Genomic DNA, 14,114 nt, shown 5'->3' on the forward strand with positions numbered 1-14,114 from the left:
AAGCACAATTGGTCTATCACACTCTATTATCATTGTGCTAACAGTCAGCAGAACCGGAGTATGGTCGGATGATCCGTCCAGGCAGGATTCAGGTTTTAGGTAGTGCCTTGATAGTCCCTTGATGATAAAGAAGTCCAACAGATCAGGTGTCTTGTTTGGGTCAGTTGGCCAGTATGTTGGTTCCAGGCCAGATATCGAGATCAGTTTGTTTTCTGTGATACTGGCTTGCAGTTGTCTACCTCTAGTTAAGGTTATACGAGAGCCCCAATTAGTATGCTTAGAGTTCCAGTCTCCTCCAGCTATGAAACGACAACCCAACGTACTGAAGAATTGCGTGAACATAGCGTCGGTAATTTTATGCTTTGGCGGGCAGTACACTGCTGATACGTTGAAACTGCCGGAGTTGTCCTCTGCCCAAGGCTACCAATTTATTAAATAACATATGTTGAGAATTTTTTGGGGTGATGAAAGTTCTTTGCCTGATCCTTGTACTGTTCAGTATAAGTAAAAACTATACTAACCGGTACATCATCATTTGTAGGCTCATATTCTTCGTCATCTTCGTCTTCAGGCAGTTCTTGTGCGATGAGCGCTTTGACTTCCGGCCTCGTCTTCACCGGTATGTGTTTGATGGGCGTCAATTCCAAGTTTTCTAGGTTCCATGGGGCTGTTTTAGGCGACACTTTCATCAATTCCCTGTAAGTAAATTAATCAAAAGATGTTATTACAAAAATGCAAGAAAATTAAGAATTATTCGATAAAAGCATATTTTCTGGACACAAATGATATTTTTTGTTCTACTGTAAAGATGGAGACAAGCGAAAAGATGGGAGGACGATATCCGCGAATTAGCAGGGCCATTATGGCCACAAATGGCTAGAAACAGAGAAGCATGGAGATCATTGGAGGAGGCCTATGTCCAAGGACAAACTGGAGATGAGTGCAACTAGATTGTAAAATGAAATGTTAATGTTGTAAAAATACCTTGTAATCTAGTAATAAAGGCTTATATTATTATATTATTATTATTATAAAGATGGATACAAACTCAATAGCAGAAAAATTGATCTCATTGTTTCTTCTTCTTTGCCCTAGCCATTTCCCATTATTTAAATTAATTCATCCAACTGTTTGCTGATTTTATATTTCTACTAGCTTTTCCTCGCGGCTTCACCTGCGTGAAATTTAGTTTGTCACAGATCGTCATAATTTATAGCCTATGTGTTAATCTGGGTTATAAACAATAATACTGTAAAGTTTCATCAAAATCCGTTCAGTAGTTTTTGCGTGAAAGAGTAACAAACATCTCAGACATCATGACATCTAAACTTTCGCATTTATAATATTAGTAGGAAGTATGATGGTTTTTATACTCACTTGACTTTAGCCCGAGTGAGCTTGGGCTGGAGCTTGCTGTCCTCCGTGCTGGACTTTTCTTCTTCTTCCCGCAGCTTGACCAGCGCCAGCACGTGGTCATTTGTCACTACTTTCTGCAATATTTTAAATAGAAACTAAAGCCCGGTCCGTGAGCACATAGAATTTTGTCCAATGACCCCTAGCAAAATTCTACGTGCTCACGGACCAGACTATAGAATATAGCTGCTGTAGAAGGCTCTAATGGGCCTATTTCATTTTGATCACCTACCTTTGATCACCTATGGTTAGGATGACCTGGGTGATCAAAGTTGACTCCAGTTAAATTATTATTTTAGTTTACTTTGATCACACCTCTGAATAGTCACATATACAATTTGATCACCCAGATGATCAATAGACCCTCCAATGAAATGATTCTAAAAACTTGATCAAAACCCAAGCTTAGATTTAATCTAGAGATCATTTGAATGATAAACCACAATCAAGAGTGGAATAAATGTTCTTTTCTGCTTTAAATAAGCATTACAGGCCATTAAAAAGAATACTATTATTTTTGGACCAATCTATTCAATGAAACTATCTATTCTAAAGTGTAATTTCTTAATATAAACCTAAGAATACAACTATACAATCTTTTTAGACTACATAATCACTTTACTTCGGTTTATGGCAAACAAAGGGAGATATCTTAGAAATGACAGATTTCATACCTTCAAAATCTTCTTCACACTGACATCATCTAGGTTGTTTTTCACAGCTGAGGCTATTACATTCTTCTCAACCTCAAATGCATTTTCTGGAAGCACCTCTTCTGAGTGAGACCTGCTATTGCTACTATCTCTCCTGGTGAACAAACAACTTACTTTTAATATCCTAGAGATACAAAAAAACCGAAATTTCAACAAATTGAATGTTTAATTTACCTTTTACGCTTTTTTCCACGACTTCGCATTTTATTTTTTGGGCTGATATCTGAATTGCCGCCTTCGTCTTCATCTGAAGGCTTTTTGGGGTCACAGTCTGGCTTCTCCATGTTACTGTTTTATCAAAAGATACTTAAAAATACAATAAGATATTAGCCCAATTATTTGTACGAACGCTGTAATCAATCCACAAATTAGGAAATAAAAACATTTTTTCGTCCTCCGTTTACGCGAAATTTTTGGATTTGTTTTTTTTTCTGCAATGATGACATTGACAGCCATACAACATGACATTTTACTTTTTTTGGATAACCCCAAATCGCTTCGTTCTGAAAGTTCTTGTTCACTTCTAGCAAAAAGTTTTGGAAAAACAATTTCATCAAAACGGGTGATGAAATGAACAATAACAATAAAATTATTCTTGTTAGATATTTGAAAACATTATTACACCAATCGTCATCTCATTTGCACATTCTAGTTAAACACTCGTTAATTTTTGTTCCCCAAGGGGAACAAATGAACAATCGTAAATCCATGAGTTCCACCTGCTTTCCCATAAAAAATAAATAAAGTAGGTAAGGGGTAGGTACTTTGATGCAAAAAAGATTAATTAAGTAATAAATTAATGATGATTGAAGGAAATAGATGGGAACAAATCGATAAAATTATTTATTTTAAAAATATTCACAGAACTATGAAAAATCTATTTCAATGAATTATAGCAATTTCTGAGCCTTTTCGTTAAATTCAGCTAAGAGCTGCTTCATATCTTCATAACCTGACACATCCTGTGCCTGCTGCAAGGGAAGCCACTTCAAATCCTGATGTTCATCTGAGAGCTTTACTTCTTTGAGAGGATCTCTCAGTTTGGCAAGCCAATAAACTACAACTTTTGGCTTGTTTTTCACTGTGTAGTTCAAGGTTTTGCAAATGTCCTGATATATCTAGAAAAAATAATATTAAAAAATATAGTACATAGGTTATTTCATTATGTTATTATTTCTGTAGAATATAACCACTAGGAATTGTATTAAGATTAAATTAGCGTTGCATTATAATAATACTAAAGTAATAACTGACTTCCAAGTCCTCTTCTGCTAACCCAGCTTCCTCCTTAGTTTCTCTGAGAGCTGTTACCCAATCTGATTCTCCTGGATCTACATGACCTAAAAGTAAAAAAGCATGATTCAAGACGTTTTGCATAAATGGACAATATTATTTGATTGTTGTGAAATTCTTATGGGCATTAATATGATGAAACCGTAATTAAATTAACCTTTAGGAGGAGTCCAATGATGTTCTCCGTAAGATGTTTGCAATAATAAAAACTGTACAGCTTGGTTCATATTTCTGAAGATAACCAAACCTGCCGCTTTCGTTGGTGACATATTACATAGGTTTCTTGTTTGTCAAATAATTAACAAAGTAACGTAACTAGTTTTCCAGTAGGAAATTAATTTAAGTATTGCAAAACAATACGTCAAAATCAGCTGGCAATGCAGAAATCAGCCGGTTTGTGACAAAATGTCAAAGTCAAACAAAATTAATGTCAAAACGTTCCAAATATCCAGAATCGGTTTAAAACTCAGACCAAGAACAAAGTTTAAAATATTGTTTTGCTTCAGCTTCAAATACGCATGTGCGCACCATTGAAGCCATTATGCAGAATAATTATAAAATGTTCTTTACTAAAAAAAGTTTGAACCTACTGTAGTGTGCAATTTTTCATTTGTTGAAATAGTTTTTTTGATCGAAAATACTTATTAAAATTGTACTACTTTAAGTACTACAAACAAAGATTATAGAGTATCATCGCCGTCACTTCACTATTACTTCAGTTGTACCACTACCAGAAAAAAACTGAATGATTGAACGAATGGTTCTTTGCACGTTCCACATATCTGTGGCACGTTCTTTGTATGAATGGAACGACAGCTGTCTTTCTTGTCAAAGTTTAAAAAACAAGAATTCAAACTGCAACGGCGATTAACTACATTTTTAAAACATCAGTTATGAAATTGTTTGTTTATTTGTTCTTACCTAAACCTTACAAATAGTGAAAGTGAGGGATTAATGAAATCCTAGTGATATAAATTGTTCTTCAACATGTTACAGAAATGGAAAGACATACTCACAAACTGGGTAAGTTTGATAGACACCAGGCGTTTTTGTATGAGCGTTAGTTCGATGTTTAATTTTATAAAATACGTTTATCTGTAACGAATCAATTTCCTTCACTTAGATAAACTGCTACTTCAGCGATTCCGATTCAAGAGAGGAGCGTGTAACTGCAGAATCGTTGCTCAACATCATATCGCATTTACGCGAAAACCTGAATTTGGACGAATCAAAGTCTTCGATACTCGAAGCGCATACGATCGAGGAGTTTGTGCGGGAGAAATACCCTGATTTTCAGTTCAACAGTGGTACTGTAGAAGCTTCGAATGAGGACGAGCTGTGCTTGACCGCGTCTCTGCTCCTGTACTTTGTATGTGTGAACTCTAAGGACGTGAACATAAAGCACGCTATGTGCAGCCAACTGGGCAGCGAAGATCAGGAGGTCATACTGAAGTTCAGTAAATGTTTGATGGAGTGTGGTCCAGTAACATACAAAGATGTCCAAGCAGCTATTACAGGTAAATGAATTAATATTCTAAGATGCTAGACTAGAGACTAGACTATACATAGCTAGATGAAAAGGTTTACACCTTTTAAGTGATTACTGAACTATTGATTGAGTATTCAACACAAATGTATGTAGTCAAAATAAATAATTGCCTTTATTGCTATGAATCAAATTGTTGTAACAGTTATTTACAATTAATTTACAGTGAACTTAAAAATTTAATTCCTCTTGTTCATGTATTTTACTATATTCCACAACAGTGGCGGGGCAAGACCTAAATTTGATGTGGGCAAGACAGATTTCGCGAGGCCTTGTTCTGTGGCGACCTGAAGACGGATTTTATGAAATAATAAAAAAAACGGGTCAATGGTCTATTCATTGACAGTTTCTGATTTCTTGATTCAGTGATTATTTTTAAAGGAATTTTGCGCCAAAGAATAATGTTTGTCACTTAAAACCGTGTTGTTGCTTAATTTTGTGTCTGATTATGGCTGAATTTGTTTGGAAAAAAAAAATTTTTAACTACATTGTTTAGCTATCAATAATTTATATTTAATAGTATTTAAAAGTTGAATTTGACATGTGAGCAAAATTTTTGATGCGCGAGGCCCCTTGTTCCGCGAGGCCGTAGGCGGTGGCCCACGTCGCCTACGCCTTACGCCGCCACTGTTCCACAATTAACTAAGACCAAAGTATTGTACTTTACTCGTTTGCCTCCTGTCACATAAAAAAAAAAAACTTATATTGGGTCTTTAAAAAATATTATTATCAACACAAAGCAGCTGCTTGCATTTGCTGTATTCAAATGAACTGTCTGGTATTATTAAACATTTATTAATAATACCTTGTTCCACAAGTTATTTGGTATTAAAAAAAATGTCATATCCTAAGATGGCTCTTTTTTCTCTTTTATGGGGTCCATATCTCAAAAGGATAAAATGGAACCCTTAGTTATTTATGTTATTACAGTAGGACTTTTTCAAAATGAAGAAATTTGTAAATTGAAGTAAACTACTGATATTCCATGGACTAGAGGACCATAGTTTTCTGACCAGAGAGTTTACAAAGTTTTTTTATCTACTTGCATGTTTCCCATGTTTCTTTAGGAGTAATTTACATGAACTGCTACTGAGTTGTGTACATTGTTGTGAGTTTAAATTAATCTGTTTTCTCTCAAATGTAGATCTGTCTACCTGAATTGAATAAATAATATTAGTATAATCCATTCACAGAAGCCTGCGGTCAAGACCTGGCAGCTACTGGTCCGAGCGGATCACGAATGGTGTCCGAGACACCTCCAGCGCTTCGTTCCCTTCACGGAGAAGTGCGTCGTCTGCAAGCTGCATTGGACGCCGAGCGGTTTGACCGCAACTACCTTCAAGAAGAACTGGCTCGGACTAACTTAAGGGTGGAGACTTTAGGTAGGACTTTATTATTATCATACAACAGGGTAGTTGATATGATCTCTAAAAGTGCAACTCTTCCATACATTTTTGGTGGCAAAGTGAGCCCATGACATCACTTGTTCGCCTTTATAAACACAGTAATGTTTTATAACAACTTTAAACCCCTTACTGTGTACAAACTAGATAAAATAATTTAAAAAAAGATTACGAATCACCTAGCCAGTATTTGATTCTCTGTTTCTTTGTGGTAAACATTATTTTAACATAAATATTTTTATAAGTTGTGCCCCTGTTGCACATGTTTCTCTGAGCCCTCTAACTAACCAAGGCTACTACTATTTTTTCGGAATGTTGCAAGGGCCATAAAAATTTAAATTTTTCTGCCCACATATGTAAACATAGGCTTAGTCTTTAGGTGTCGCGGGCCAGATTGGTGGCAGTGACGAGCTGAATATGGCCCGTGGGCCGTAGTTTGGATACCCCTGCTCTAGACAATACTGTATCGTCATCTTTTCTTAAAAAATCTTTCCAGTAAAAGACAAAGAACAATACAAGCTGGAGATAGTGAACCTCAAATCGAAGATATCCTTATGCTGTGGGCAAGAATCAGACGCTCGAGGCGGTGACGCGGGCTCCGACGGCGTCTCCAAGCTGACTCGCCAGCTTGAGGAGATGGAGGAGCGATTGGTGTATACTCAAGGGCAGCTGGATGACGCGCAGTACGAAAGGGACGCTTATAAAGCCAAGGTAGGTAAAAAGCTTGACCACCATTGAGTTTGTATAGCTGAGGACTATTGTAGAGTCGGACACAATATTTTATAAGACTTTTGAGTCACTTTTTAGAAGATTTGTATCTTAAAGGTTAAAGAATTTACAGCTTATTATCTCTTATTTTTCCGTCTGATTCATGTCCACTGGCAGTTGGGGACCGTTATCTCATTCCTAGGTTGCTATTTTGGTTCAATAAATTATGTATAGCCTGACCAGGAACATAAAAACCCTCGCCATGTTGCGGAAAACTAATGGTACTAATTTCTTTTAATGGCAACAGTAACTGAAAACTTCATTGTCATGCCACTTGCATGTCAGTCTATTGCTGTCAAAGTGTAAACAAACTTTATTTTAAATGTGCGCAATTGATTTTGTGAATTAAATTGCTAAAATCTTTTCATAGTCGTGAAAGAAAAGTGGTTCACAATGTGTTAAAGTATTTGTCGAAGAGAAATACTAAGAGTTCGGACAATATTTTCATTGAATAATTTTTCCGACAAGGGTGTCAAATTGACTGACATGTTTATCGTATAGTACAGTCCACTATGAAAATTTGCTGTGGTTTGTTTCAACTACCTATTTTAAAGTTTTTTGTCACTTTCTAAGTGTTGAATTTTATGGAATTGGGAAAGAAGTACCGAGTTTGAAGCGTTCATGAGCAGACATTGCAGTTGAATATTCAAGTTCTGAATTTGATTATTGATGAATAATAAAATATATCCTACTAGCTCGATTGATGTTTTCATTTAATTTATTTAAACCAGGTTACCTATAATAATATTTTTTCGTTAATTCATGAAAATATCAAATTAGCCCGTAATCCTGAATACTGATACATAAAGTTAGCCTATTAATTTAACACAGGTACGACTGTACTCAGTGTTGCACTATCAAATGCAATTGATGCGCCTCTATGCCAGGGTTTTTATGTTCCTGGTCCGGCTATATGTAATGTAAATTGTGTAAAACGTTTGTTTGAACCAAATAAACTATTTTTCTTTCTTTCTTTCTATTGAAACTTGTCTGGCCTACGAGAACTTACGCGTACGCCGAGGCCTCTTAGTGTGCTTATATACGAGCGGCTCATAGCCGACGGCAGTATCAACGACAGCCGTGGCCAAGTCGACAACTACCGTCAAAAGGCGTTAGCTGCAGTTGTAGCTGTCTCTTTGTACAGGATGCGACAAGCTACGACTGCAGCTAACGCCACCTGTCGGCGGCAGTCGTCGACGAGTCTTCAGTCGCCGCCAAAAGGTGGCGACAGCAGCCGTTGCCACTGCCGTCGGCTATTGGCTCCGTGCACGATTACAGCGCCAACTAGCGTCCACAACTTTGTGGGCTCTGTCACATTGACATTTAGGTCGTATATTTGTGAAAAAATATCGAAATGAAAAAATAACAAATATTTTCAACTAATAAATTGTTGTGATACCACGATTTGGGTGGAAAAAAGGTTTTGAAATCATTTTGGTCATTCAAATCAAATGAGGTAAGTCCAAAAAGTGTGTTTAATTTTGATTGTGTCAGGGTTTGTTTACTTCATTTATAGTTGTAGTTTTACAGTAAAACAAAAAGAAAAAGCTACTTTAACGGTTTCATTATATAACAGTAAATATATTTAAATGTTTCTGTATCGCTAGTAATAAATTAAATATCGTTTTCAGATCGAAATGAGTATCGTTTTGAAGACCGGGTTTGTGAGAGTTACAATATCAAATTCCAACCACAAACCGTATTTAAAGGAAAGTTGTTGGTATTGGCTGGACAAGTCCGAGATGTAGAAGAATTAAGAACAAAACAAGGGCAGAGTTCAATAATTCACGCTCTCATCATAAGGCAAACATCTGTGCACAACAACTACTGTGACTCATTTTTGTACTACCACGTTGTATAGTTTAGTTATTTCCAAATTGTAAACGGCTATTAAAACAGCCCTATCGAAATACAGTCCACTCTTTTATTTAAGTTCCCAGTAGGACCCTTTTCATGCGATTAATTAATGATATTAAAATGTATTATGTAGAATCGCTTTGCCATTGACAGATACATCTGATGACAGAGCTAACATTATTTCTACTTTTGACCACCATGAGCGCTGCGATAGATTATGTCCCCCCCACCTAGTACTTCGCACCCAGCGAATATGCCGCTCGTGTATAAGAAGCCTTAGGTATGATGCCCATTGACCGGCGCGCGTCGGAGCGCACTTACACGGCCGTAAAGAAAATAGTATTTTATTAACAGTTCTTAGAGTCGTAATGAGGATCAGTACTGTTGTAGAAAATTCAATAAAACTAGTATCTACGTTAATCTTTAAGACATAAGAAAGATATATCTTTTTGAATTATCCAAATCGGACCATTACTTACGAAGATATTAAGTAATAAACATAGGCCGTTTTTGCCGCTAAAAGTCAACGTACGCAGGGCCGCGTGACGTCATTATATCCGAATCGAGCGCAGCCGGCGTACTATTGGGATGGAAAATATTTTTTTCCAGCTAAACTATCAGTTTTAGAAAAAAACTTTTAGTAACATTTATTCATCAAAATAAAGTAACCTATCGACCAGTAATTTTTAAAAATAAAAATTGTGAAAAATAAGTATCGCTATGTCCAAAAACCACATTTTCATAGGATTCGATGCAATGCGGAGACGCGGTTGGGGTGAGTGTAACTTAATGATTGTTTGTATTGAACATAATAATACATAATATGATGCTAATAATACCCAGTTTCTGGCCTGGAGGGGGGGGGATAAGTCATACCCAGCTTATAGCCTGGGGGGAGGGGCAAGCTTTACCCAGCTTCTGGGCTTGGTGGGAGGGGGGGAGAGGCAAGTCATACCCAGTTTCTGGCCGGGGGGGGGGGGGGGGGGTAAGTCATACCCGGCTTCTGGCCGAGGGGGAGTCATACCTAGCTTATGCTTATGGACTGGGGGAAGGGACTAGCCTTACCCAGCTTCTGACCTGGGGGGGGGGGTGTCAAGTCATAACCAGTTTCTATGGGCTGGGGGGAGGGGCTAGCCTTACCCAGCTTCTGGCCTGGGGGGAGGGGGGAAGTCAAGTCATACCCAGTTTCTGGCCTGGGGGGGGGGGGGGGGGGTATGTAATACTCAGCTTCTGGCCGAGGGGGAGTCCTACCCAGCTTCTAGGCTAAGATTAAATAGATTTCCAGGAGGGAGCAGCTGTCCGTTCCTGCAGCAGCTGGCCCGCCCATGGGAACGGCGAATAGATAGGTAGGTAGGTACGTAGGTTTAACTCAGAAAAACTAAATAACAGGTAGGTATTGCGTGTACATCGAAATGATCTTCATAGCAATGTCTTAGAGTCTAGGCAGAGTGTATCTGCCTCAGCTATACCTTACTAGCTTTCCGCCCGCGGCTTCGCCCGCGTGGAATTTTGTCTGTCACAGAAAAACTTTATCGCGCGCGTCCCTGTTTCAAAAACCGGGATAAAAACTATCCTATGTTCTTTCCCGGGACTCAAACTATCTCTATGCCAAATTTCATCAAAATCGGTTGCGAGGTTTAAGCGGGAAAGCGTAACAGACAGACAGACAGACAGACAGACAGACAGAGTTACTTTCGCATTTATAATATTAGTTGGGATTGTTAGAAGTAAATAAATTAATACTTAAACATTTTTATATTTTACTTGGAAGAAGATATGACTCTAACAACACTTATGAACACTTTATTTGAATAAATCGCCAAATATACCACCGCGGAGACCCCAATCGCGTCTCTGCGTTCCATTGAACCGTATGAGCGTATGGATTTTTTGCGTTATTTTTCACAATTTCTATTTTTAAAAATTACCTATCGATAGCTTACTTTATTCTGATTAATAAATGTCATTACAAGTTTTTCTCTAAAACTGATAGTTTGGCTAGAAAATAATATTTTCTATCCACGCAGTACGCCGGCAGCGTTCGGATCGGATATAATGACGTCATCGTCCCCGCGCCGGGCGGTCAGTGAACTTTTTTAGTAATTTGGCCATAACTTCGTCAATTTTTGTCGTAGAACAAAAATTTTTGGACTGTGTATTATGGATTTCTTAGCCCTATAAATCTGCATTCACAGCTAAAAATCGAAATGATCCTCATTGCTTACAACTGATTAACTGACATTTCAATCCGGACGGATGCGCGAGCATGCGTCGGAAGCCGGTCGGCTCCGAGCGTATTCCAGCGAATACACGTGTAGATGCGCGCATTCCACTGCATTTTTGACCGAACGGACGCTGCGCTGCGCGCCGACTCGCGCCGGTCAATGTGAATCCTGCCTTATAATTCACGCGCTTAATATTAAAAAAAAAACGACTTGTAAAACGCGCTTGCACGCGTAAACTCTTCAGATTAACGAACTCAAACAAGAGCGCGACAAGTGGCTGTCTGTAAGCCAGCTGGAGAGCGCCCGAGCCAGCCAGCTGTGCGACGAGCTGGAGGCCGAACGGGGCCGCGCGCAGTCGCTGCGGGAACTGTTGGCCGAGCTGAAGGAGCATCAGCAGCTCAACCGGCTAGATTCCAGCCAGCTGGAGTGCGACGACCCGGATGCCAGTATGCACTCGCTGCACCACAATTTGTGTAAGTTGTTATATTTTTAAACACCAACTGTGACACATCACTCTCTACGTCTATTTTCCTCTTGCAGTCACCCTTCGGCGCAAGTTTTAGCTCTCATAAAACTAATTTTATTTTTGCAAGTAAGCTTTTAAAAGCACTTTTACACGTCGTTCGTAATAAATGGGCCAGTGCTGAGAAGAAGCAGCGCAAGACACTCTGTCACTATTGCACTATTCACTAGCGTAGGCACTTAACCACTGATGTATTTTATTTTGGCATTAAAGTTTAAATAAATAAATGTATGGCGATAAGTTGTTGCCGCCTTTAAATAGCTGTTTACGTGTAGCGTTTACCGGTGGCGGCCACTCGACACAAATCGTGGCATCTACCGATCACCTTTGTTTGAGCAGTACCAAAAGCCGTTGCACGCGACAGCTACCGTCAGTTTTGGATGGTGGCCCGTTTGTGCGGAACCTTAGAAAACATGGACATTACTTCCTTATTTTTAACAGGTTTATTCAGCAATTGCTAGATACAATTTCTTAAAAAAAAAAAACTATGATTACGCCATTTTTTACAGCTGTTTGTAGCGAAGCATGCGCTAACGTAGTGGAGGTACAACTCGGCGAAGAAAGAGCCAAAATTGTGGTGCTCAAACAACAAATACAACATTTGCAGGTAAGTTTTACACATTAGGGCCACTAATGCTTTGTAATCACATTGTATGTTTCTAAAAAATCTTCACCAATAATATTTGCATGTCACATCTACATCGCTTAATTATTTTAGGACCAACTAAACGATTTGGCACAGAAAACCGAATCCGAAAAACAATCCCTAGAAAGAGTGCTCTCTGAAAGAGAAAACGACATCTTCAATTTAAAACACAGAATCAACGAAGAGATAGAAGAGAAAAATAACATGTCCATACATTACAGTATTGAAATGACAAAATTAAATAACGACATAAACGAATTGGAACAAAAACTGAAGGATAATAACAATCAATCTCGAGTAATAGTCGAAACTAAAATGCAGGAGATACAAACACTTCAAGAAGAGAAACTTTCTCTCTTACAAAGTCTGAACGATGAAACTACCAAGTTGGAAAATGTTATTACAAATCTCAAATCTGAATTAGACGCGGAAAAGGCTTCAAAAGCAAAAATGAGAGAAGAGTATGACAATCACATCATGAAGTTAAATGAAAAAGTTCTCAATAGAAATAATGAATTGGTTGAACTGCAAAACGATGTGTTTGAGAAGAGCGACAGAATTGAAGCTCTGCATTTAGAGCTGAGAAAAGAGAAACAAGCAAGAGAGCAAGTCCTCGCGAAGTATAACAATGAATGTGAGCAAATGAATGAAAAACTTTTTGATACAGAAAATGCATTGAAGCTGAAATGTGAAGAAATTGAACGGTTGACAGACAGGCTGAATTATAGTTTCGACTTTATCAGGGAAATGGGTCGTGAGGTTGATGAGTTGAAGCATGCCGTGTCTGAGCAAACTGAAAATTGCACTGTTCTTACGAACGACATTAACCTTATGACCGTTGAAAACGAGTCGCTGTACAGTTCCTTGCAAGAAACCAAAGTGGCTCACGAGGAAATTGAAATGGAAAGAAATTCGCTACTCAATTCAATTGCAGTACTGAAACAACAAAACAAAAAACAAATTTCGGAATGGAAGGACAAACAAGAGGAATTGGACAGGGTGAAATTAGAATTGACAGTTGTGAAGACGCAAAAAGAGAGTAAGTAAAATTTATAGAGTCAATTTGTCCCAGCTTCAAGTGTGTCATAATCATAAGTGTATTTTATTTTTCAGAAAATGAAGAAGCCAATGCGCAATTATCTGCCATTCTGTTGAATAGCGTAGATAAAGTATTGGACAAATTAAGGAAAGATAACATCTCTAATGAAGTTTTGAACCAGTTACTCCATGTTGATAGCACCAACTTAATGTCCATGGAAGAGAAGTGTGATCTCATCGTGAAGATGGCTGATACTCTGACAAGTCAGCGTCTGGGAGGCGTGGATGGAGAGGAATATCTCATGGAGCCACTCAAAGATCTGGTTGCAGAGCTACGATGTCAACACCCTTCTATGGACAGCCAGTTGAATGCCGATGGGGCAGAAACCAGCATGACGTCGTTACCCTATAACTTATGTAAGACCCTATGATTTGATTACATTTCGCAGAACTTTTACCGAATATTATATTCTGCGACGATTTGAAAAATTTACTGTATCTAAACGTGTGTCTTTATAGCCTACTAGCTTTCCGCCCGCGGCTACGCCCGCGTGGAATTTCGTTTGTTAAATTTTCCTGAATTTTCTTTGCTATAAACCTCACGGAGCCCGAGACCTTTCCAACGAATGCAAAACCGTGAAAATCGGTTCGTGCGTTCTGGAGTAATAGCGCCAGGAAGGAAAACCCGA

The 14,114-nt window shown here is 38.3% G+C and overlaps 3 protein-coding genes across 3 annotated transcripts in view; 1 reads left to right on the top strand and 2 right to left on the bottom strand.

Annotated features, from left to right (window-relative positions):
* Positions 1–2,844, bottom strand: part of LOC135080068 (uncharacterized) — a 30,889-nt gene extending 28,045 nt beyond the window's left edge. Inside the window, exons 1-4 of the mRNA XM_063974744.1 lie at positions 2,301–2,844; positions 2,088–2,220; positions 1,378–1,490; positions 522–696 (exon numbers count right to left, since the gene is read on the bottom strand). Coding sequence (XP_063830814.1) covers positions 522–696; positions 1,378–1,490; positions 2,088–2,220; positions 2,301–2,410 — 531 coding nt within the window. The 5' untranslated portion in view covers positions 2,411–2,844. The remainder of the gene's footprint in view (positions 1–521; positions 697–1,377; positions 1,491–2,087; positions 2,221–2,300) is intronic.
* Positions 2,845–2,950: 106 nt separating this feature from the next.
* On the bottom strand, positions 2,951–3,801 carry LOC135079737 (bis(5'-nucleosyl)-tetraphosphatase [asymmetrical]). The gene is made up of 3 exons (XM_063974345.1): positions 3,577–3,801; positions 3,381–3,466; positions 2,951–3,244 (listed from the first exon to the last, which is right to left on the bottom strand). The coding sequence occupies exons 1-3, from the start codon at positions 3,686–3,688 to the stop codon at positions 3,017–3,019; spliced, it is 426 nt and encodes a 141-aa protein (XP_063830415.1). The 5' UTR covers positions 3,689–3,801; the 3' UTR covers positions 2,951–3,016.
* Positions 3,802–4,268: 467 nt separating this feature from the next.
* Positions 4,269–13,856, top strand: LOC135080255 (putative leucine-rich repeat-containing protein DDB_G0290503). Its single transcript, XM_063974940.1, has 8 exons — positions 4,269–4,442; positions 4,543–4,936; positions 6,159–6,347; positions 6,865–7,079; positions 11,463–11,691; positions 12,251–12,348; positions 12,460–13,426; positions 13,501–13,856. The coding sequence occupies exons 1-8, from the start codon at positions 4,407–4,409 to the stop codon at positions 13,854–13,856; spliced, it is 2,484 nt and encodes an 827-aa protein (XP_063831010.1). The 5' UTR covers positions 4,269–4,406.
* Positions 13,857–14,114: the final 258 nt, after the last annotated feature.

The sequence above is a fragment of the Ostrinia nubilalis genome, chromosome 17 (genome assembly GCF_963855985.1).
Source record: "Ostrinia nubilalis chromosome 17, ilOstNubi1.1, whole genome shotgun sequence".
Classification (NCBI taxonomy): domain Eukaryota; kingdom Metazoa; phylum Arthropoda; class Insecta; order Lepidoptera; family Crambidae; genus Ostrinia; species Ostrinia nubilalis.